The sequence below is a fragment of the Fulmarus glacialis genome, unplaced genomic scaffold (assembly GCF_000690835.1).
Source record: "Fulmarus glacialis isolate BGI_N327 unplaced genomic scaffold, ASM69083v1 scaffold12685, whole genome shotgun sequence".
Classification (NCBI taxonomy): Eukaryota; Metazoa; Chordata; class Aves; order Procellariiformes; family Procellariidae; genus Fulmarus; species Fulmarus glacialis.
In genome coordinates, this window is record NW_009211215.1 from 1 (window position 1) to 24396 (window position 24396).

The 24396-nt window shown below is 42.2% G+C and overlaps 1 protein-coding gene across 1 annotated transcript; it reads left to right on the forward strand.

Moving 5' to 3' along the window:
• Positions 1 to 4628: 4628 nt before the first annotated feature.
• Positions 4629 to 20505, forward strand: CTTNBP2NL (CTTNBP2 N-terminal like). Its single transcript, XM_009577452.1, has 4 exons — positions 4629 to 4733; positions 15141 to 15371; positions 17734 to 17841; positions 18651 to 20505. Exons 1-4 carry the CDS (start codon positions 4635 to 4637, stop codon positions 20130 to 20132), a joined length of 1920 nt encoding a protein of 639 aa, XP_009575747.1. The 5' UTR covers positions 4629 to 4634; the 3' UTR covers positions 20133 to 20505.
• Positions 20506 to 24396: the final 3891 nt, after the last annotated feature.

Genomic DNA, 24396 nt, shown 5'->3' on the forward strand with positions numbered 1-24396 from the left:
GGTACTGTGGAGCCCGAAGGTTAGAGGAACCAGGTGATTACTTTAGTTTTCTTTCAAGGAGCTGCAGTTGCCGCACGGTGGTTGTTCACGGACTTTAGCAGTATTTTGAACATGAATTTTAAGTATTTGCTTCACCCGAAGTAGTACTTCAAGAAGTAACTGGGTGAGGAGGCTTTTGCGGGGTAGGTGTCCTTTCTCCTTTTGGTTCTAAGATACAGAGGTGCGGGATTTAAACACTGCTCATTTTAACCTAGTTCTCTACAGTTCTGATGCAATGCCAGGTAGCATTGTGGGTGCGCAATTATAAAGTGTACGTTAGCTTTTTTATTATAGAAACGTATCATATAATTACTTTAACAACTCAAACATCACACTACACATGCAGCAGCATTTTTAAAAACTTGTCTATCAAGAGTTTTCAAACTGCTCGTTTAGGTTCTCATACAAAGGCAATTGTGCCCATGTAACCTCCTGGAAAATGTCAGTTCCTCTTCAGGGACAGGAAAAAAAAAATGAAGCTGATTCAGGATTATAGACATTGAGGCATTGTTGCATTGGCGTAGCTGTGACCGTGGCTTAGGAAAGGAAATACCCTCCTTCAGAGAAAAAAAGGAACAACAAGTTACGTTCTTCACAATATTTTTAAAAAAGTAGAACAGTTTGGAGCCAAGTGCTTGCAGAGTATCTTGAAGCTTCCACTTGACAAACTCCCCTGCCTATGCCTTGGGCTCTGTGCTCCAGCTGCGCTTTGGTTAGTGCCCGCTGCGTAGTGACTCCAACCTTCGCTGAAGTCGGTGGCTGAAGTTCTTTTGCGCTGGTGATGTTGGTTAACTTGGTTCCTGCTTATATGTATGTGAGCCCAAGCGAAATGTAACCTCCAATGGTTTCATAATCATCGTAGCGTGATTCAGTGCGCGGAGGAGCTGCCACGGTCCAGAAGCTTATCTCTTTTGTTCCTGAAGTGGCGCATGCCAAAGATAACTTACCCGTGTTTGTTAGCTTGCATGATTTTACGTACACTTAAACTGGTCCTGATGTTTATTTTCAGTTAAATACTGGGAAATAACTTTCAAAAGAAGAGTTTTATCTCTTTCAAGGGTAGGTATGGGTCTGCTGAGGAGACTCCTTAATGGTCCATAGCATAGCTAAAAGGAAGTTTACCTTTAGGCGGGCAGTAAGTAATTATCTTTGTTTATGCTCTGAACTCTTGCTTATTGTCCAAAAATGGTGGTCTATCTCAGATTCAGGGAAAATATTTATACCATCAGACTAAATAATGAGGTCCTTGCGGTTTGTGATCTATGTGATTGGACTGGTCAGGATATTTCACTGAATGTAAAGGGCTAATATGCCCTGGGTATTGTTTCTAATGCTGTGAAACTCTGCCTCTTGGATAAAGCCTTAGAAATAATGGGTCAGGTTCCCCAGCTGATGAGTACAGATCTCTTTGGCAGAATGGGACCATTTGCAAAGTACTTGCAAAGAGAACTGGGTAATTGAATAGGGTTGGTGTGATCTTTTATTAAAAAGTGGGATGAGGGAGTGCACAGGGACCTGTAACCAGAAAGCAGTCTTGGAAAGGTCAGCTCAGGAGCCTGTGATGCTGGAGGGCCAGGAAGGGATTTGGATTTGGATAGGGGAGGAGGAGCTTAGATATGTGCTTATTAGCTCTTTGATCCACAGATGCTTCTTGTTCATGTAAAATAATAACGTAAAATGAATAGAGCTTTTTTCCATTTTTCAGCTCCCTAGTACTGAGTGGCCCTAAAAGGGAGCACTTGGGATTGTTATAGATTCAGCGTAACGGGTATCTGCTCTAATGCATTAGAAAGTTCCTGTAAATCAGTGCAGAATACAAGTGCAACTTATTCTTGCAGTTTAGTGGGTTTTTTTAGAGCAGTGACTTTATTTGTAGCATCTGCTCCCAGTCTGTCGCCTCAGCAGCATGGCATAACCTGTGCAAACAGAGCAGTTAAAGGTCTTCTGTAGCAGCAGATTGCACACAAGGAAGCTAGGGCTGTACCACTTACGTATCTTTAATGTTACCTGTTGTTGTATAAATGATTGCTGTGCAAACTGGCTCCTGCTCTTTATTTCTGTAAGTATTTTTACCCATATATTTTAGGACCGGGCTTGTTTGTGTTATTAAGCTGATTAAAGACTATAGCCATAGAGGCATGTTAAGAATAGCATGGCTTATTTCTATAACACTGTGAAGTACAAGTCACAATGGGAGTATTTAGAATATAGAATAGAAACGATTACTGCCCAGACTAATAGCTTTAAAATATCAAACTGCAGTTGGTAGCTGTCCTCGCTTTAAGAGTGTGCTGTTTGGTAGCTAATGGAGAGGTGCAGCTGCACGTTCCTGTGTCATCTCTTTAAGAGGAAAGCACAGATGCAGTCACATTGAAAGTCCATGTCCAAAATTTACTGTCCTGGGGTAACAGAGTTAGGTGACATGCTTTATTCTAAGATCTCAAAGGAAACTTCTCCTTTTTAGTTCTGGCTTATAATGCCACAAAACTAATATAACTTGATGAGTATCTGGCAAAAAAAGTTGTTGCTATTTCCCATCAGTACTGTTTTGTCTTAGCACCTGGGAATTTAGTCTGAGCAAGGACTGAGATGGTTTTGAAATTAAGCCATGCATCTCCTGAGCAGACGTTCAGATGTTCCAGATTTAAAACCTGCCCAGGGAAGTGATGCAGCTCAGACTTAAGTACCAACAATCAGCATGGTAAATGTTTAAGGCTAAAAACAGGTCCCCTCTTTTCTCACCCTGTATGGCTACTTATTTATGTGTAACATTAATTTGCTGCTTCTATTGCACTTTCTCCGTTTTTATGTAAGATGAACAAGTTGTAAGTCACACTCTTCCATGCGATCTCAGCTAGCCAGGCTCCCGGTGGTGACAGAACCATCAGCAGATGTAGCTGAAGCTGAGGGAGATGGTCAGGTTCACGTCCTGGACAGCTCTCTGTGAAGGTCGGTCGGCTGATCTGAAACTGTAGCACTTGCTGAACAGTGACCAACACTGCCCTGGCCTGCTGATATGCGATTTGAGTCAATATAGTGAGTTTCTTAAATTACGCTTTTGTGTCAAGTCTTGATCAGGCTTTTTTTTGAAGCTGACAGCTATGAACAGATTTACCACACACTCCACTCGTGTGTTTTCCTCTTGAACATATATTAATGGATCTGCAACAGGGAACATACACGCAATGCTGACAGATCCATGGTGTCCAGTTAAGTTGGTTTTGGAACAGCCCCAATAGCCCGGACAGTCACGGTCATGCCCACTGAAGTTTCCTTGCCCATGCCGATGGTAGGGCTGGCCAGAAAAGTTGCTGCATTGTGGACTTGCATGTAAAACGCTGCGTGAAGCAAGGACGTGACTGCATGATGAGAAACGTGCCCGCTTAGCAAAGGGGGCACAAAGTAGATTTCTGATTTCTCTTGCTGTATGAAGGCTACCTACTCCTCTCTGTAAGCAGAACCTTCTGTTCCCAGCAACTGGAAAACTGCTTTGGCATAAACAAGACAGAACTTGCATTTGTGCATAATTCTTCAAGGCACAGTTATGCAAATCAGTTGTAAAGTAGCAGTGACTTCAGAAAAATTAGAGTTCAGCTGAATGTTTTAGCTGGATAGGTTTCTCTAGTAAAGGTTAAGTTAACCCTTTATCACTTGCCAATGACGTGGAGTAGCTGCTTTATGCTGTAGCATTTTCTGATTGATAGAAGGAGTGGCAAAAGATGGATGTGACTTGGACTCAGAAAAGTATATGTGATTGTTGCGCAAAGCACACAACTATATCATCAACAGGTATATTTGCATCAGAGGCAAGGATTTAGTCTGTGAAATGATTGACGTTGTTAACAAAACAATGTAATAAAAAAAAAGCTTATTACTAGGCAGTGTTAAGTGTATCGGCAAAGATGCTGGGGAAAAAAAGCTTTTTGTATATGCAGTTCAGATGATGGATCTTTGTTCTTATGTGAGCAGTAAAATTATATTTAATAAATGATGGTGATATTGAAACAGTTTGAAAGAATAGTAATTAAATGTGTGTTTTTTGTGGCATTGATTTTTGTAAAGTGGTTTGGGCCTGTTCCATTAGTAATGCATAATGGCATTCCTAGGAAACATATCGTAGCACTGAAATGTTAACTTTACCATTAAGTTTGTGTAGGTGGCCCGTTTGGACTGCATTCATCACAGCTCTTCAGGCTCGTTTCAGTCACGTTTGCAGCTGCATGATCCAGATGTGTAATTTACAGTAGTATGGCTTTTAAATATCCATGTTTTCCCTCTCCTGTTAACTTTGGCGGCTACTTGGTGAATATTATATTGTCATGTTAGCCCGTACATTCTGCCTACACCATCTGGGTCTGCATATGTTCATGACCCCTTGGGAAAAGGTGAAAAATGCATCTTCTACAGCTGGTCTTGGAAGTTAAAGAGAAAATGTTTGCCTTGTGTGTTCTCCCCTTTCTCCCCCCCGGGCAATTTGCAGTCCAAAAAACTGGAAGCTGAAGTTAAATGGAGATTATATGTCACAGCTTAGAATGCTGATTTTAATGTACAAAGAAATACCTGGTAAACTATGTTCCATTTTTCAGGTTTTCAGGATGAATCTGGAAAAACTCAGCAAACCAGAACTACTGACGCTGTTTAGCATCCTTGAGGGAGAATTAGAAGCAAGAGATCTTGTCATAGAAGCCTTAAAGGTATGTTGTAAGTACCACGATAAGAGACAAAAATGACAACAGTACTATTATAAGTTCTGCAGAGCGCTTGCATCCAAGGTGAAGTTCAGAGGAAAAGATTTAATACTGGTTCAGAATCCCATCTTAATATCACTAGTATTAGATAATAAATGCTGTATATCATTGTGTGTCTTGGAATTCTTTATTGAAAGCTGGCTGCAAGAAGCATTTCAGTGTTGAAATAGTGTTATGCACGTGCTTTCATCCTTTCTGATAAAGAACCGAGTATTTCTGCTATCGTGAGAAATGTAAAAGGTCTATCAGACTTCCTTTGTTGGTTTTGTTCTCCTTTAGTACAGAGGGTTTCTTAAAGCAGAAACTTTTCTCGCCAGGAGGGATCACAGATTAGTCTTTTAGCGAGAATAACGTCACACTAAGAAAAAAGAATCCGTGGCTTTGTATTGTACTAAGCCAATAAAAGCTGGCACTGCTGCTGAGAGCAGCAGACCTGTGTGCTCAGCTACTTAAGCATTGGTGTAACCTTCCAGTGAAGTAGATAGCAGTTAAAACTAACCCATCAAAAAAGTTAGTTTCAACCCATGTCGGTGCAGCTGGTGTCATGGTTGTGTGAGCACTTGTGATGGGACAAGGCAGGGGGTGGTGCTGGAGCAAGTGGAACCTCTTCTTGCAGGGATAGCTTGTGCTGCAGGAAAACTGTGGCCGAAGTGGTGTTAGCGTATGTGGTGTTAGCTCTGTGCTTCTGCTTCCCTTTTTCAGGTAGCATGGGCTATGGTACTCTGTGGCCAGTTTGGTGTGTTAATGTTGAGCCTAGAAAATACTTAAAAAATGTGTAGTCCATGTGTAATACTGCTGCTTTTTGAAGGATGCTTAGTTGACACTCAGCCTCAGTAAGGTGGAAAAAAAATAGTGGTATAAATTATGGAAAGGGTCAATTTTTGAAGAAATAAGTTGTGACAGTGTTGAATATTAAAGGCTTTTTCAAGATGACCTGTCACTGCTCACAATGTTTAAACTTTCAGCTGTTTCAAAAGAGGAATGGCAGCTTGCAGGCCTGAGACTTGTGGGGACTTGGTTTTCCAGCAAAAACTTCTGTAGCTTGATTCCAAATACAAACACCTTTTGGGGGGATGGAGGGAGATCCTCCTCCAAAACAGTCGGGACACTTATGTGTTTATTGTTAATTGTTTTTGCGTTTAGACAATCTCAAAACTATTGATTGGGTGGAAGGCCTGGCTTCTCTCTTGGAACAGATTTGCAAATTTCTCCTCTGTCCTGGGATCAGTCTTCTAATTCTGTGTGGTCAGAATGTGTTACCAAAACAAGCATCACTTTAATATCGCAGTGTGAAATGTGTGTAAGGGAGCACAGAGGGACCGATGGGCAGGAATGTAGCAGCTCTGTTCCAAAGGCTGTTTAACATGTACCTTCCAATAGCAGAAAGCAATTATCTTTTCTGTTGAAATTTAACCTGCAGTTCCCTCTTGCATGAGGAGATTAATATAGTCAGAATACCCTTTGACATAATTTGTCAAGTACTTATGACTGGGAAGAAATTAAATGAAATTGTAACCTATACTTGATAATTATGTAGTATAAAATACCAAGCTAATAAAAGGTTAGTGCTTTTTCCCCCCCTTCTGTAAGGGATATGCTGTAATGTTTCGTCTCAAGAATGCGAGGAAAGCTGAAGGTAGTAGGAAAAGGGCGGCAAAAGCTTCGAACTGGAGCTGGCTCTTGCTGCCCGCCGCCCTGCCTCCTGAGCGCGACCTCACGGGACAACGAAACCCCTCCAAAACTGGCCGTGCCTGCAGCAAATGGTGAGATGCTGGAGGTCTCCAGCTGTGCTGTTACTCGGGTCCAAAAGCCGTGTTCAGTAACGCCGCAGCTCAAGTCCGGCTTCCTGCTGGCGGAAGGCTGCGTTGCCCTTTCGATACGTGAAAGGAAAAAAAGTCATGAACTACTTAATCTGGTGGCTGGACAGAGTTTCGGAAGCAGAAAACTCCCAGCTTTGCTTTGTCCATTTATTTGGAATATACAACTAGAGAAATTCTGGCCTTACTGTGCTTTTCTTTTTGTTTACTGATAGTAACTGTGGTAACAGCTTTAGAGTGCTTCACCAGCTGAAATAGTTTTATTGTGTGTGACTGTAATTAAAGGAAAACCCACCTTGCTAATCTGTTTACTCATGTTTTGATACATATAAAAATGCTGCCCTGAAGAAAAGCCTTCTAAGACCGAATGAAAGCTTGAAACTCTGAGAGCATTTAGTTTGACTTGCATGCGTGGGGTAGATTGAGTGTTAACTTGCACTGAGAGGGGTCGAAACATGCCGGGCTGGTGGAAGCGTTGGTTGTTCTGTGCACAATCATCTGGCTGTGGGCCCGCAGCTGTCTCTCTGTTCCCCCAGTGTTACGAACGGTGCATTCTGCCTCTGCCATCAGATTTCTTTGGAGGCGTGATAGTTTTATGTTAAGTGGATGTGTATGTTGGAAAGAGGCGGACTGGAACCTGAACTTTGTTGGAGGATTGCATGATCTTAAACAATGGTGGTGTTTTTCTCCACCAGTTACATTAGACACATAGATGTCAGTGGTTAAAAATCAGAGGTTTATCTGCGTATTTACTTCCCATATAGTAAGACAAATGCATTTCCCCCATGAGCTGATTTGACTCCTAATTCAGATTTAAATGTTTCTGAACTCTCTAGATGTTTTGAGGTAGATCCTTTGGTACATTATAGGAAAGAACAAGCATTTGCAGAGAAAGAGAGTACCTTAATTTGTAAACTTGTAATTTGATTATAGTACAGTTTGCAATAATTGATATTCGTGCATGCTTAGAGAAGAGCATTTAGCATCTGGCATTTAGCAGAGAGAATCCACGCATGCAGATGACAAAGCCTAAAATAGTTTTCTCCTCCCTCATGCTATCAGGCACTTGTTGGCTGCCACTGGCCCTGTTTCTCTGTGTCAAAATCAAGCTGCTGAGCCTGGCTTTCCAGAGACTGCTTGCTTAATTTGCTCCTTCATTTTCCTCCCTTTTCTTCACCTCCCCTCCCCAAATCTTCGCCCTTTCTTCCGCACTACTGGGTTGTCCCTGGGTGTCTCTTTGCACCCTGCCTGGAGCCAGCATCCCTCCTCTGCATGCTGGGGGAAGGGGTTTAACTCCCAGGTTTGTTTGTCTGGTGCTCACATTCATATTATAAAGAGCAGTTGTTAGGTCACCTCTAATCGATACCTTTACCATATTATGACTTGCCCTTGCTGACTTCTCTCCTTTCACTGTTTGGTTTTTTTTTTCCTGTGGTTTACTTTTTTCTTGTGTATTGTTTTTAATTGAGTGGTGAGCGTTTGTGATAGGGACCATCATCTCTCCCTGTGCATTTGCATTGAACCTGGTCTTGACTTTAGACGTCCATTTCAAATTGCAATGTCACTTCGATTCAAACACAAGACACTAGTAAAAGGATTAAGTGAACAAATCTACTGTATTCAAAATACTCTTTTCAGTGCTTCAGTTTGCTTCCTCTATTTTAAAGCGTTTTTGAAAAAAAACTTTTTTTTTTCCTGAAAGTAGCTTTCTGTCTACTACATAAATCTCAATGTTCTCCTCAGAACAGACTTTAAGTCTCACTTCTTATTGTGCTCCTTTTCCTGTAGTTATAATAGTATTTAAATCATCCAAACAAACAGATGCTGTCAGAGGGTTGCATAACACTAAGGGCTGGATTCTTGGTCCTTATTGCTGTGTAGAAAGGATTGCATGCGTGAACCACAGGTTAGTCTTCTAAAATAGCACACCATGATTGGAAACAATTCAGTATTTAAATAGGTCTCTATCGCTATGTTAGAGCACTTTGTTCCCTGCCCCCTGCTCTTTAAATGAGGATTTTCCATACATTAGAAATGAACTTCTGTTTACTTTTAGAAAACAGGAAACAGCTTTTTGGCTTATTCTTTTATGTTAATAAGGCCGTAGGCAATTTACACTGGAATAGAAACTATCTATTTTGTGTTAATGACTGGGAGCTGGTATTCATTGCTTTGCTTCTGAATTCAGTGGTTCACTCTATAAAGCAGTATTAATGCACTGCAAAATTAAGTGTTCGTTTGTCAGTGGATTTAGAAATTAAGTTTACAGTGCAGTTTCAAAACCTAAAAGTCTACCCCTTGTTCAAATAAAAGAAAACTTCAGTAATATAAAACCTTACTGCAGATGCTAGTAAATCTTTCACAGATGGGGCAAAATGGGCTTTTGCATTGCTTATAAAGCAGCTTAGATCTAGCAGGGTTCCCATGGGCGCTGTCCTGCTGGAATGCAGGCTTTTCTTACAGCTTTTCTTGCAAGTTTGGGGAACTTTTTGTTTATTTCTTGCTTGAAGCAGCACTGTGTGCCAGTATCTTTTGAAAGACTGATTCTCTCTACCTTCTCAGTATGCAGATAGGTCCTGAATGAGGTGTGGGAATGGCTTCCACGCTGGAATGGCTCCAGCTCTGAATGTCAGCCGTCCGGGTGTCATCAGGCTCCCTGTTTTAACGGTGACCAAAGTGCAGTTCGTGAGCACGGTACAGTCCCTGGGCCATCGTCACAAGTATGCTGGGAGCTGTGCGTGGCCAAACTCATACGGGATTTGTACCGTCTGTGCTACAGACCAAAAGTTCCCAGGGAAAGAAGTTGCAGTTTTGTGCTGCTTGACATTTCCCAAGAAAATTTCTTACATTTTTCAAAGCTGATAACAGGTTTTATGTGGGCAAATCTGGGTAGCTCTCGTTTATCTGGTTTGTTCACTTGATATAATGATGGCAATTAAGACAGATACTGTATTTGAGCAATATAATTTCTGCTGCGTGGATCTCTGCTAGGCATTGCTTCAGAGCTGGAGCTAAAGTAAGACTCGGAATCCCACTCCAGCATTTTGACATTTATTTTTGTGCAAAGCAAGTGGTCCCCACCCCCATTTCCCTTCTCTCCATCAGCGATTGCTGTGACCTCAGCTTGTCTTTATTCCCAATATCTGTCTCTGGGGAGAGAAGCTAATAAGGAAGTTCAAGGCAGTAAGAAGCTATTTAAAGATTATACCACTCTCTGCAACATAAAGGAGGAACTTCTGTGCAAATTATTACTGGAGAACTGCATACGCAGTAACTACGGTTAATTAACAGTGTGTTTGTGTTGTGCCGAGGGTTAAAACCTAAACTCTAAAATTACAGGCAAGAGTAGTATTCTACTTTGTGTCCAAAAAAATACTTGAAACATGTCTTGGAAATTCCCCATTTGATGTTCCAGTAAAGCAAGTTCTAAAGATTATTGAAGGCAGAGAGAAAATACTGTCTCATAAACAAGGTTTCAGAAAAAGGAAATCTTTTATAAAAAAAAAAAATTACACACATCAATTATGGGAAACATTCATCCCAAAACAGTCTAGAAATCCCAAGAGGAAACAGTAGCTTTTCCCTAACAAAGTGAAGCCTTTGCTTTGCCTGCCTGCACAGGAAACATCTCTTCAGTTGTGTCAGATACTGTTTCTGCTCAATAAAATCAGAATTATCTCTTTTCAAACAGACTAGCAGTGGTCAATTACCCTAACTTGAGCTAAAAGCCAGCCAGTTTAAGGTGGTACCCTCTCTGCGTATGCCTAATTCTTCTGATTGTCAGGAGTTTTATTTTTAATAGTTAACGTGCGTAGCTGCTTCCTTTTTTCAAGAGCAGCCCAAGCTTAAATGTTATCTTTTTTCCTGTTGGGGGAGGGCAATTTAATAGTCTTCAAAATCACCAAATAGTCCATTTAATTGCTTTTGGAGTTTGAGTGCTTTGATAGGAAATTCGTAAGTCTGCATATTTGAGATGATACAGGTGGAGATACTAAATTAGAGAATTATCTAATCGCAGAAGATTGCATCTTCTTTCAAAGTGCAATCGATGTTGTTGGAAGCATGTGTGTCATCTCTGGTTTTTCAGATTAAATTTTCCACTCCTAAGTTAACAATGCTTTTTGTAACTTTATTTCCTTATTATTGAAGCTTGATTTCCTGTGGATTTATATGTTTGAATAAGTTGATGCTGCGATCTGAGATCTGAGTTGATTTTTTGCGCTCATTAATAGAATATTTCTCCTTCATCATGATGTTGCTTCTGTTTTAAAAGTTGAACAAAACCTATATTTAAGACTGAATTCCAGTTCAGACAGGACAAAATCAAAATTGTTAGAGATGGTTATACAGGACCTCCAGCGTTAGTAGAAGAAGTTGAGCTGAAGAGTTGCCTCAGTGAGGAGCATAAGCCATGGGAGGAGTCACTCATGTATGTGACAGTTCGGTACCTGTATGAAATAACCTGTGTAGATCATTGCACTGTGACTTAATTTTAGAAAGGCTGTCCCGATTATTTTAGCGACAGAGGTGACTGCTCAGCAGGACCTGTAGCACAGAGGTGTCATGGGCAGCAGCTTGAAAATCCGTATTTGCATTTCCAAGTGCATGGTGGCCCAAATGCCAAAGCACTGGAGTTGTTTTTGTAAACTAGATGTGGTTGGTGTAGGATGACCTGTTTAAGACTTTTCCTAGTCTAGACAACTTTAATTAAATGTTTATGCTCTGTTGGCTACTGAAGAAGAATAGCTGGACTTCAGAAAGCTATTAATGTTATGATAGTCTCATCTGTTTGTCATGCTAGTTCAAAGTAGCAAGGAAGAACTTCTTGTTCTTCCCCCGATGGGAAATAAACCACCCCACTAAATCCAACAGAGTTTGGAGCCCAACGCTGCCAGGAGCAGAGGAGAAACACGGCTTTTGTTACACCTTCAGTTCTTGCAAGAAATCAGAGGTTATAGGTAGTGGGTGTGACCTTAATCCCAGTTCTTTAAGCTTTTATTAGAAAGAACTTGCCCAGAAGTAAACTTTTCAAATGTTGCCCCATTTCCTTATGCTGTTAAAGCACTGGTGCCCTTCTGACGGGTTTCCCTCGTGTTTCTGTGTGGCTGTAGAGTGACCGGCACCGGGGTGGCTTGGGTTTAAGGGAAGAGCAGCTCATCTTTCAAAACAGTTAGGCCAGCTGGATGAATATCCCAATTTGTATTTACAGACTTTTTAATGCTTGAGTCACTTAGAAATTCCCTGCACACTTGCAGTGAGGTTTGGTTGAGTCACTTTTATAAATGCTTCAGAATAACTGAAGATTCCCTGCCCCTCAAAAAAAAAAAAGCCTGCAGTTTTTCCGGTGATTCATTAAACCAGGGGCAGCTCATTACCCAGGGCCGCCCTCCCATTTCCAGGGCTGATCTTTTCCTTCCTCTTCTTTTTTTTTTAAATGTAAAGTTAGAACAATATCTTAAGCTCTGATCAAAGGTATCCACTGTTCCTGGTGGATATTACTGATAAAGAGGGAGGGGTATTTGTGAGTGTGAGCTGTTCCTCTGTATTTGTTTACTGCAAGGGTTAAAATACAACTCCAAACCCGTATCCTAGGACAAATGTCCCTAATTGAATTTGGTCGTTGAGGAGATATGGAAGGAAAAGTATTTTGTTTTGGGTTTTTTATGCCTCTTGTCAAGGTAATGCATACACTTCTCCCTTTGAGAGCAGAGATTTACTTTTATTAATTTTTTTGTGCTAATCACATGGTCGCATCTTAGAATATAGGCAGGACCAGAAAATCTCATCAGCTATTTGAGTAAAGCGAAGCTTTATTGTTTATCAGTCCTCTGACCTATAAAGCTTAGTTACAGCAGTTTGCTTTTCTGTTTCAGTATATCTGTACCAACTGGTGTGTGGGGTGGAGTCTAGAGCATCACTGTTGCTCTTGTATGCTTGAGGGAAGTGTTTGCATTTTCGATACAGTTTACTGGGACGTCAGAAAACAACCATTCCGATAAATACTGGCTTCTAAGTTGTCTTTTCATTTTAGTCAGACTCAGTCTTTCCTATCTAAAAGATGTCCTTAAGCAGTCCCATAAGAAATGGGTAACAGTTAGCCATTGATAGTTTGCCATTCTTGTTAGCTGAAAGGGTTTCTGAAGAAGCGCGTGGCGAGGCTGCTGCAGTTTCCCTCTGTATTCCAGGCAGGCAGCTTGTGTTCCACCCTGCGACAGCTGAATGCCGTTTCACAGCATCGGCAGAGTCGGGGCTTTGTGGAGCTTGTGCTAAGAGCCCTTCGCCAACTCTGAAAAGCTACTGTGTTTGATTTGGAAGGGCTTACTTTCCATTTATGCTCAGAAGGATGCCCAGACGTGAGCAATGCATACATGGAAAGCTGAAGCACACCTGGCAGCGTGCAGGCAGCATTTGTTTGGAGCAGTCTCTCAAGGCAAACACGTCATGCGTGTGCTCTGTCAAGAAAAGTGCAGCTAGTATGATAACTTTGTTGGTCACACAGTGCCTTGCTAGTTAAACATGCTAAAGCACGCTTTAAATTAAACTACTTTAAAGGTGATAGCACACTTTGGTTAAAGGTACTGGGGCTCTTGCATTTCAGAGAAATGTGTTGTAGGTAACTGGTGCAGAGGAAAGCCCCCATCTTTCTCTATAGCCTCACTAAGAACTATGCAGGGTAGTACACTATCATTTATATGCTCTAGAAAAGTAAAAGTAAGAATTATCTCGTAAGGACTGGTTACCATGACTATAATGAATCAAGAAGAAGCAAATTTAAACCTCATATTTGGAAGGTATTCTTTCTTGGCAGGGCGCATCGGCTTTGCCGTGCATGGGATTGTGCTGTCAGTGAGACACACGGGAATGGAACACCGTCACAGGTTTTTCACAAATGCATAGCATTTGGCCCGTAACCATCTCAATCATTGAAATCAGTGATTTAAATTTCTTGGAGCCAAGATAAGTCAGCTCTGAGGGCTCTTTTGAATCTAGGTCTGTTTTCCCTCTTATGTCTTTTGTTGCATGGATATCTGTTTTCATGTGGTTTCTTATCATGGTGGTAAACGTGTAGGTAATATTTCAATATCTGTGTGTCTATGAAATTCTCTTTTGTTTTTTAAAACTTCATAGTAGTCATTCAGTAGGATGAGGCTATTGGTATCCTAACAAACAGATTTCCAGCTGCAATGGCCAATTTTAAACGTTGTAAATGTAAAGCCTAGTACATGTGAGTTTCTTTAATTCTTACATGTCACCAAAAGAAAACTAATCATTCCTATCTTGCTTCTTGAGCAACTAAACTTTGTTTAGTCTGGATGAGAATATTAAGGATTTTATTAACAATTTACGGATTTATAGGCTATTGCGAGAATAAAACTCTTTAATTGCTCAACATGGAAATTCTTTGATGGTGACATAATCAAGGCAACCACACAACTGCTCTTCACTGGAACAACAGTAAATGATTAAATCTTTTGTTGAGCAAGAATTGATACTTACCTTCTTTCCTTTCGCACGGTTGTGGAATGTAAGTCATGGACATAGATACAAGTAGCTGTGGTATGAGGATGTTAGTAGACTGAATATATTGTGGAGATGCTGTGTTCTTAAGCAAGACTTTCCTTTGTTTCTAGTTTGTTTGGGGCCACCTGGTTAAAAGACATTGTTCAATTGGAGGGACAGTGAGAAATTAATCGAGCACATGCTTCATATAACCGCCCCCCCACACACTTTTCAGAGTGCCTGTGAATAGTATGTATTTGCTTGTGTTGCAGCTGTGGAAGTGCAAGTGTTTTTTGCAAATTTTTTCAAGACTCAAGTATCTTACCTGGAGAGCAGGTGGCTTCTAGGAGCAGTTGTGAGGCAGGGGGACATCCAGCTGTGCGGTGCTGATTCAGCCTGCGAGAACTGGGCTCGCTTGCAGTATTTGATCCTTCTAGATTTTATTGTCTTTATTAGTAGGGGACCATCAACTTTTGCCCATTTTAAATGTATTAATGTGGGGTTTTATTATCTGGGAGCCTAGCTGAAATCTTAAATGTTAACAGTTTAAAAATCCCTTCTGGTGATAGAAGGATTATTGTCCTCACCATACACTTAACTTTTCATAGTCTTAACTTGATCAGAGTCTGCCATTAGAGGAATAGTATGTGCATCTAGTATGTGAAAAACATGGTGTTTGTCCCCTTGTTACTGGTCTCGTCAGAAATGGCAAGGTCCAGATGGGCTTTGGAGATCACACAGGTGGTGTGGACTGCGCTGCTGTTCAGCAAAAAAAAGGTTTGTCTTACGAATTACTGTCTCTTTCTTGTCTCTTAACCAAGGACATTTAACATGACACACTTGTGTTTTTTCCTTGCCTGAATACTCTTATTCTTATAGCAGATAACAGGATACGAATCAGACTGTGTTAAGATCCTTTATCTCTAAGTGGAAGACTGGGGAAGAGGAATATTACAGATTACTATAAATTACTTTCTTCTTTAGCTAGTTTTCTATTTTAAGTATATTGAAATGTGAATTTGTTTTTGTATTGCAGGCCCAGCATAGAGACACGTTCATTGAAGAACGCTATGGGAAGTACAACATCAGTGATCCATTAATGGCTTTGCAGAGAGATTTTGAGACCTTGAAAGAGGGAAATCATGGTGAAAAGCAACCAGTATGCTCCAATCCGTTATCTATTTTGAAAGTGGTGATGAAACATTGCAAGAATATGCAGGAAAGAATGTTATCCCAACTAGCTGCTGCGGAAAGCAGGCACAGAAAGGTAAGTTTTGCTTCAAATAAGTGGTGCAGAAGTTAATAGTTGCATTTTGATAATACCTTAACTTCAGCAAAAACACTTAAATGCCTTGAGTTTTAGTAACTGAAAGGACTTTGCACCTTTGTTTAAACTTCACACTCAATAAAGGCAGCTGGTAAGCTTATTAATTGTAATTCCAAAATTTGAAATATGTGCAAGATGTTTTTGTTAGGACACACAAAGAAGGAACTAGCTTATTCACAGCTGGGAGGTATAGGGCTTACCAAAATGTAAGAAAGGATTTCTGGAAGTTTGAATTCTCAGCGGACGTATCACTGTTCTACTTGTGACTTCTCAGTGATCGTTGAAGAGCTGGTACCAGCTGCTTATGGGAGTGCACCTCCTTGTGCTTTCCTAAGAAAGTATGGCATGACCAAAACTATTTTTCATGCTATTTGGCCTCTTTAATAAAGCAGCTGTTATTCTTCATATTTAGCTTTACCATATATTGACACCAATGAAGCGCTTGGTCCACATGTCAAACTGTACTTGCACAGAGGTTTGCTCCTCTGGCATACTGTAGTTTACTGGAGGAGCATAAAGTTGCACACAAGTCTGAAGGCAAGAGTCCACTGAACTCTGCTTCTTGGAGTCTTGCTACAACATACTCTCTTTATGTAACTAGTTAGCTCTTAAAAAAACATGTTTACATGTTTGTTTTGTCCTGCAGTAAATTTAAACAAGTCAAAATGATTGAAGTATTTGTCCCTGCTATGTAGTCAGGGCAGAGAATAATTGCCCAAGAATACATCACTGGAATCTGCAACTGGGAGGAGCTCTGTGGAGCATGCCTGCAGTCACCTGCATTGCAGCACTATATCATAACCTCTTCACAAACTTCTTTTCCATCTTAAAAAATAGCTCGGATTTTTGCTTTTACTTGCGTCAGTGGCAGACTATGAGGTGGTGCCGTTACACTGGTGTCTAGAAGCGATCTTTTACCATGTCCAATCTAGGTGTATGTTTGACTAGTGCCTGGGCCAACACCATTTTGTATTTTTTCAAGTATGTCACTCTTGCTTTCATTAAAACTTACTAAATCATGGGCAAAGATCTCAAGTACAAGTAGTTGCGTTCTGTTTTTAATCAAAAGGTTCGAAGTCGAACCCTCTGTTTCATTGCTCATCAGCATAGGGGTTAAAGTTTATTTTCCCGTAATCTGTTTTGATGGGGTTAAGATAGAGCAAGTTCCTTTCAGTCTGTGAATAATCTGAAGCATTTCTGTTGCAAAAACCTTACTATGACATAAGCAACCGGCCAGCTTGACTTTTACATCACAGACACTATGCTTAGGGTGGGCAGCTGGAGGTATCTTCAGCTTTCGGTTTGTCTTCTAAGTCACTGGAAGTAACAGCAAGGCTGTGTGTTTCACTTTTCAGCCAAGTATCTAGCTAAATCATGCTTTTACAATCAGGTATTTTTCACTTTCTCATTCTATCCTTCCTGTCTCCTTCTGTAAAAAGGTTCCTTGTGTACTTAAAGAAATTTAAGCGTTGTTTGGAAGCTTAAATTTCAGGAAGACCGAGGAGCTGCTAAATTCATGGTGACCACGTGTTGGGAGAGCCTAGAGTTTTGGTGGTGAGATACAGCAGAGTCTCTTGGGAAGTTTGTATTCCAGCTTTTTTGTTGAGTTAATAGAATTTCAGTTATTCATGTAATTCAGCATTAAAGCTGAAGGAGCTCCTTAACTGGGTCCTTATGGCAAGCAGTTTCATTTCAAGAGCTCATCTTGTTCTTAAGTGGAAGAACAAATCAATGTTCTTTAAAATAAACTTTGCACTGCAGTCCTCAAATCCCCTGTAAGAAACTGGGGGAGAAGCCTGTATGCAAATTACTGCTGAAACAGTAGCGAGGATCGTCTTGTTGTAGTTGTTAGTGCCCTGTGTCTCCTGGATGCACCTTCTCTGGGGCAGTGCCTCTGCTCCTGCTGGGGCTTATATTAGTGATCCTGCCAGGAAGTTCTGACAAGGGCACCATACAACCAAGGACGGATAGCGTGAATTTCTCAAGGCTATTCTGCACTTCGGAGGAAAAGCATGCAATTTAGATATTAAATAGTAAAGTAAAGACATATACAGTGGAAGGTTTTCCTAACTTCTTTCGCAAACTGACTCAATTATATCAAATAATAATGTAGTACTGTAACTTGTCCAGAAGCTGCTTTTATGTGATTTTGAGTTGGATTCGGATGTCTGAGTCTGCAGTGGTTGCCCTCCCGTGTCATTGTCACGGCTTTGGACCGTGTGCGAAGGCGCTGATCTCTCCCTGTGTTACGCCAGCTTGTAAGTGTGCCTGGGCATTGAAGTGACCGATGTTTGTTTGGCAGGTGATACTGGACCTGGAGGAAGAGAGACAGCGGCACGCCCAGGACACGGCGGAGGGGGATGATGTCACCTACATGCTGGAGAAGGAGCGGGAGCGGCTCACCCAGCAGGTATGCTTTGGGAGCTGGTAATTACCCAACCCACGGAAACCCCGGGCTCCTGGGTGGTGAACTCGGTAGTGATGTCTAATTGCACCTTCGTGTTGAAAGAGTAGTAGGGACCTCCCTCCTCTGTAAGGCACTCCTAGCTTTTATCATTTCGATATGAAAATCAACCTTAATTTTTCAGGGTGTTTTGGTAGCTGAGCAGTGCTAAAAGCTATTAATAGGCAATCAAATGCTTTGAAATCTTACTTCAGCCTGAAATCTGAAAGTTCTCAAGAACAGGGCTGCACTTACAAATGATAGGGCTCTCTAGTATTCCAAATTCAGAATAAGTCATGAAAGATTTCCTGGGGGGGTTACTCAGAGATGATAATAAATATTTAAGCTACTGTTTTCTGTTATTCAAGCACTGTAGACTTTATTAAACATATATAACACGTCAGCATTTTAAAGTCTAAATGCCTTTAAAAGGCAAACTGACCGAGTAGTAAATGAGGTGGAAGGCAGCTTTGCTCCAGATCGCCTCTTCAGTCAATGCATGGCAGACTGGGTGTATATCTCACTAAAGGTCAATTGAATTTCATACATGATAAAACTACTAGTAAGTAATAATTCTTAATCTGTGCAACTTGAGTCATACAAGACTGTCTGGCAGATACCTGGGGCAAGAACCTCTTTCTTAGCCGTTGCCATCTTTTACTGTGTAATTTCTCCAAGATGCATAGTAACCACTTTCCCTTTTGTGGCATTATACTTCATTTACTTTCAGGAGGTTTTGTAGTTCCCTTGCAGTCTTTCTTGTTCTTATCTTCCAGTTGGAGTTTGAAAAATCCCAAGTGAAAAAGTTTGAAAAAGAACAGAAGAAGCTGTCAAGCCAGTTGGAGGAGGAAAGGGCACGCCACAAGCAACTGTCTTCCATGCTTGTAGTGGAGTGCAAGAAAGCCACAGCCAAAGCAGCTGAAGAGGGGCAGAAGACAGCAGAACTGAGCTTGAAATTGGAAAAAGAGAAGAGTAAGGTGAGTAAGCTGGAAGAGGAGCTGGCGTCCAAGAGGAAGCGGGGTTTACAGATGGAAGCACAAGTAGAAAAGCAGCTCTCGGAGTTTGACATTGAAAGAGAACAGCTGAAAGCTAAGCTGAACAGAGAAGAAAACCGTACAAAAGCACTCAAAGAAGAGGTGGAATGTCTGAAGAAAGCCCTGAAAGAGCTGGAGGCTTCTTGCCAGGAGCACACTCCTGCCGAGCCTTTGCAGCCAAGCCTCTCAGTGATGTCCAGAGGTGTTGCAACTGACAGTCCCACCGTGAAGTCTGTGCCTTGCCAGACAGAGTGTCTGCAGGCAGACCGAGCAAATCCTGCCAGCACAAGCAAAGCTGTACACACCGTATTTCCCAGCCCTACTACACCTACTCATTCCTATGCAAAATCCAATGGTCATTGTGATACAGACATGCAGATGAGTAGTGAGCTACTGCAGACAAATGCAGCAGAGAACCAGGCTCAAAAGGAGAAATCTGGTGGTGCAGCCTCAGAAAACACAGTTGAGAATGGAAGTTCTCCTGTAAGAACAGAGTCACCGGTGCATCTGATGTCCCAGCTCCCTTCTAGTGCGGTCTCTCTGTCTCCCAGCAGCACAGCTGCCTCCTCTCTAACACCTTCTCCCTGCTCCTCACCAGTTCTGACTAAACGCTTAGTGGGAGCTTCAGCAAGCAACCCTGGTTACCAGTCATCCTACCAGGTGGGGATCAATCAACGTTTCCATGCAGCTCGGCACAAGTTTCAGTCTCAAGCTGAACAGGACCATCAGTCAAGTGGTCTGCAGAGCCCACCATCACGGGATTTGTCTCCTACTCTAGCAGATAACTCTGCCGCCAAGCAGTTGGCCCGCAATACAGTCACTCAGGTCCTTTCCAGATTTACCAGCCAGCAGGGACCTATTAAACCTGTCTCCCCGAACAGCTCACCTTTTGGCACGGACTATCGAAATCTGGCAAATGCTGTGAGCCCCAAAAACGAATCTGGTCACTCTCCAAGCCCTGGCAAGGTTTCCAGTCCACTAAGCCCGTTGTCTCCTGGAATTAAGTCACCAACCATTCCTAGAGCAGAAAGAGGGAACCCTCCACCCATTCCTCCAAAGAAACCCGGCCTCGCTCAGTCACCTGCTGCTCCTACTCCACTAACCAAAACCTCTTCCCAGGCATCCTCTCTGGGTGCCCCCATGGACGTGGCAAGTAGCTGCTCTAACAATACTGTAGTGTCAAATGGCAAAGACATTGAGATACTCCTGCCAACTAGCAGCTAGTCTCCAGAAAATGTGAATGTGACATTCCATGGCTTAGCATCCTAGAGCTAAGACACTGTTTTTCCACTCCATGTTATTTATTTCCATAGTAGCAGATTCTGTCTGTATAAAGCATTTAGTATATTTTTTTCTTTTTTAATAGGTAGGAAAATATTTTTGTTTATGAAGAAACCTTAACTACAGCTATACAGTAGCCTCAAAATGTCTCATGGCAGCAGTCAAATCATTAGGGGTAACAGGAACCATAATCATGTGGTGGGACCTAACTATCAAACTCTAATGGGACTGAAATGCTACTTTTAAATTATGCAGAAATAACTTTTGCAGACTTTTTTACTCCAGATGAACATTTTATAAAAAGTGCCTGAACTAAGCCTGCAATATGAATGTGATTCTCTGAAGAAGGTGAGGAGGGGGACTATCTAGCTGCAGAAACAAATTCTTGTGTGAGTCCTGAATGTTGAAATCAACACTGTTTTTCTTTTTAATTCTTTCCATTTGCTAAAATAAGTTAGCAAGTGTGCTACAAATTCTGTAAGGTGACCACCAGACTGATGCAGCCAGCCACACTTTGTTCTTTAGGACACAGCTCCTAGCTATTTGGGGAAGCACACCTAAGTTTCTTGGGGTGAAATTTAGCTGTGATATAATCCAGACTACTTTTCTCTCAGTATTCATTGTCCATGTCATTCTTTTTGCTTTCCTGTAACGCATTCGGCAGAGATGCCTGTGTGCTTTAAATGGCCAAGCTCTGGTGTCTGGTGTGTCACCTTGAATTTTCAAGTTCTTCAAGCATTCTACTGTTGTGTGTAGAACTTCTGAGAAAAGGATCTTGCTGTTACTTGACAAAGATCTCGCTATTACTTGAAAAAAATCACTAGTCCATATGATACAGGTTTTTTGCAACAGTAACATGGGATCTTCTACTATAAACAAAAGCAATAATCTTGTTTCTCATCTTTATCAGTTGTGTCAGGCTGACCTGGATTTTACCCACTAGTTAGCTGTGGAATCTTGCTGGCTTTCCTTGGCTGCAAATATGGAACCAAATCACTACTGTGATGTGATTGAATATGTATATATGTGTAAGTAGTTTCACACACATACATACTAAATACACAATGTATTAGGAGAATCTTTATCTATTCTTGATGTTCTGCCTAATATGAAGAAAATGTGGGAATTCACTGAGATCAAAAAAATGAGGAATTGCCTAAGTTTGAGGCAAATCGTGTGTGAAAAATTATTTGGGACCAAGAGGGGAGAAGCAACTGATTCCTGTGCGGAAACGTTTGCTGCAAGAAATGTAGTCCTCACTGCAGACATGCTGTGTGTGCTGCCCATCGTTCAGCGGCACAGCACGGTTGGTTTTGAGTCACTGCGGTGAGAAATACAGGACAAACACACCACAGATCAGTGGCAGAGGCTGAGAGCACAACCCTGGGTTAATTATCTCAGGTGTTGTATGTCGTTCAGCAGCACAGCACGGTTGGTTTTCTGAGTCACTGCGGTGAGAAATACAGGACAAACACACCACAGATCAGTGGCAGAGGCTGAGAGCACAACCCTGGGTTAATTATCTCAGGTGTTGTATGTGAACTGATCCTAAATTTAGAAACTGGACTTGCTGCTCAGTGTCAGTTGATGTTCAGCATTTCCCTCTGCAGCAGTGTCACGTTTACGCAGAGCACAGCTTCCCACTGCCAGAGACGCTTTCTCCTTTGTCATTTTCCAATATTTAATTAGACAAAATACATCCACCTTTATTGTAGGAAACATCCCTGCGGCAGCTGGGAGGATGCACTACTGTACATGACCTGATAGGTTCCTTCTAGCTTTGAGTCTCGTTTTGCAGGACATCAGAGCTCTTGTGCTGCTTTGAAGTGGCTGTTGTCTGAAGTGACCCTGCTGTTCCCTCCCACGCAGCCATGGCAGGTATTTAGACTAGAACAAGAGGTTTTTACAGACCTTTTAGGAGCTGTTTAAATTGTGGTATATTATGTGCTCTTGTTCCTAATCCAGTGGAACGGGCTGTGTGCTAACAGTAGGGAGACAGAGGCAGCCTAGAGGTAAACGGGCAGTGACTCTTTTGGAAGCACATTTATTACTTTTTTAACTTTTAAGTATCCACAGCAGATTTTTCCTCTTGATGAGAGTAATTGTAAAAACTGATGGGCAGGTGGATTTTGGCCCATGTATCACTTCCGATTCAAAAGTGAGGCTTTTGTATACACTGCTTTAACGTGTTTCTTTGCTTTTACATTAATCTAAATGGTATTATCCCCTTTCTTTATCAATAGCTCTATAGAGAGAGATATACTATGATGAAGTCTATTAGGAAATGCACTGAGTACTGTTTCTTCTAAAATATAATATGGGAAGGGGGTATGCAAAAGAATGTATTTTTGCTAGTAGCCTATCTTCTGAGAGAAAGTAAGCACAAGATATTAAAATGGATCCAACTAATTCAGTAAGACATTTAGAGTTAGTATTTAACTATTGATGTAGATTCTGTGTGGAAGCAACTAAATATTTCTTCTATAACTCACATCTGTTATAAGCAGACATTGTTGCAGAGTTTGTCACTGGCTAATGGAGTATAATGAAGTGCAAAATGTATACACTAGTATTAATTCATTAACACTTGTAAATTTGTAAAGCCAAATGTACCAAGCTGAAGTCTTTAATCATTTTTATAGCTGATGGCATTAAACATGTTAAACATTCATATTATCAATAAAGGATTTTATTTTTAAGATGTGCAAACTGCTCAAGAAAATGTTTGGAGTCAGGACTGCGTGTGGACCGAGGCCGCCTGGCAGGAAACAGTCCAGGTGGTGATAGCTGGGTGTCTGTATTCCTGTGGAAACTGAAGCTTTAATGTATGCTCTGAAATGTCCGAAGAAAGCACATTTCTTCGGAGTACGATAGATAATGAGCAATTGTGGCTGGCTGCAGTCTGGGCTGTATTGCTCTTCCATCTCCCCCCATCTGAAATTGGTGGTGCTGTCGCTTGGGAGGCTCTCTGGCAGCCTCAGGTGACAGCAAGCTCCGGACAGCTGTGGCTTTTAGGCTTTTTTAAGTAAAAACAATTTTCCTAGAGTACCTCTTTGCCACAGCGTTATGATATTAAACTGATAATACTTTGGGGTATTATACTAATAAACACTGCGTTTTTTGGGGGATGTAGGTGTGCCAGTGCCCTGCTGATTTTTTCAAGCAGGATACAGAATTTCTCGTGGAAATCCCCTCAGCAGCGTGAGCACTCCTCTGCCAGAGAGGAGCACAACTCAGTTATGTCTCGGACCAGTAAAGGCCCTGGCTACAGGAAGGTCCCCTTTGCCTGGGATGCGACATGTCCATGCAAGGAACCGGTATGTTTCTTCCCCAGAGAGCTGGGGGCTGCTCCAGGTGCCTCCCAGCCCGACCGTGGGGAAGAGTCCGCAGCTGCTTTGTCTCCCTAATATATACCTCAATAGTGACCTGATTTTCTTATCTTTGCATCGGCTCAGTTGAACAGGTTTTGCAACAACCTGGGAAGAAGCTCTTTGTTCATCTCTTCAGGCTTGATGACATTTCGGAGGAGTGCTGCGCAAGTGATGGTACCTGCTTCAGCGCAGCCGAAAGCAGTAGCCACCGAACACGCGCTGCTTCCTTCCCGTAACCATCTTCTCTGCTGACGCCGAAGCTGAGGAGCCCTGCCCGGGCAGGAATCGGAACTGGTATGTATCTCAGCTACAGCCCTGCTTGCTTTTTATAGCAGACTTGCCTTAGTCTGGAATGCCTACAAACCCTTTTATAAACACCACCGTACCACGTTCCTCTTGCCCTCTGACACGCCATGCTGTGTACAATGAATAAGGGCGTTAATCCCAACTCCAGCTGTGGGTGAGGCCTAAGCCCGTTTATAGTGCGATGAGCCCCGCCCGGCCCCGTGTCCCTGCTCCCAGCCATTTTCTGCGCAGGAGGGAGTGAGTCAGTTCCTCGAACACAAGGCACCCATTCATCCCCCCGAGCTCGTCCAGGCGAGCTCTGCCTTGCTCTGCCGCGGCTGACGGGGACGCGTGGCTGTGCGCGGAGCAGGGGCTGAGCAGAGGGGCCGCGGGGGTCTTTGCCACCTCTCCCTCACGCTGGCACCGCTCGGGGGAGAGTGGCAGCCGTGGTGCGATGTGCAGAGCAATCCCCGCACCGCGGGAGAGCTGTGGCGGCATCCCCCGATCCCCCGCACCCGACCCTCGCTCCTGGGGCCGGGCTGCGCCCCCCG

What these genes read in the sequence shown, in the direction of transcription:
- CTTNBP2NL (XM_009577452.1), top strand. Translation starts at nt 4,635, where the DNA reads ATGAATCTGGAAAAACTCAGCAAACCAGAACTACTGACGCTGTTTAGC. An exon ending in CGGAAAGCAGGCACAGAAAG is followed by an intron (nt 15,372 to 17,733) that starts GTAAGTTTTGCT and finishes TTTGTTTGGCAG; the next exon opens with GTGATACTGGACCTGGAGGA. An exon ending in GGGAGCGGCTCACCCAGCAG is followed by an intron (nt 17,842 to 18,650) that starts GTATGCTTTGGG and finishes CTTATCTTCCAG; the next exon opens with TTGGAGTTTGAAAAATCCCA.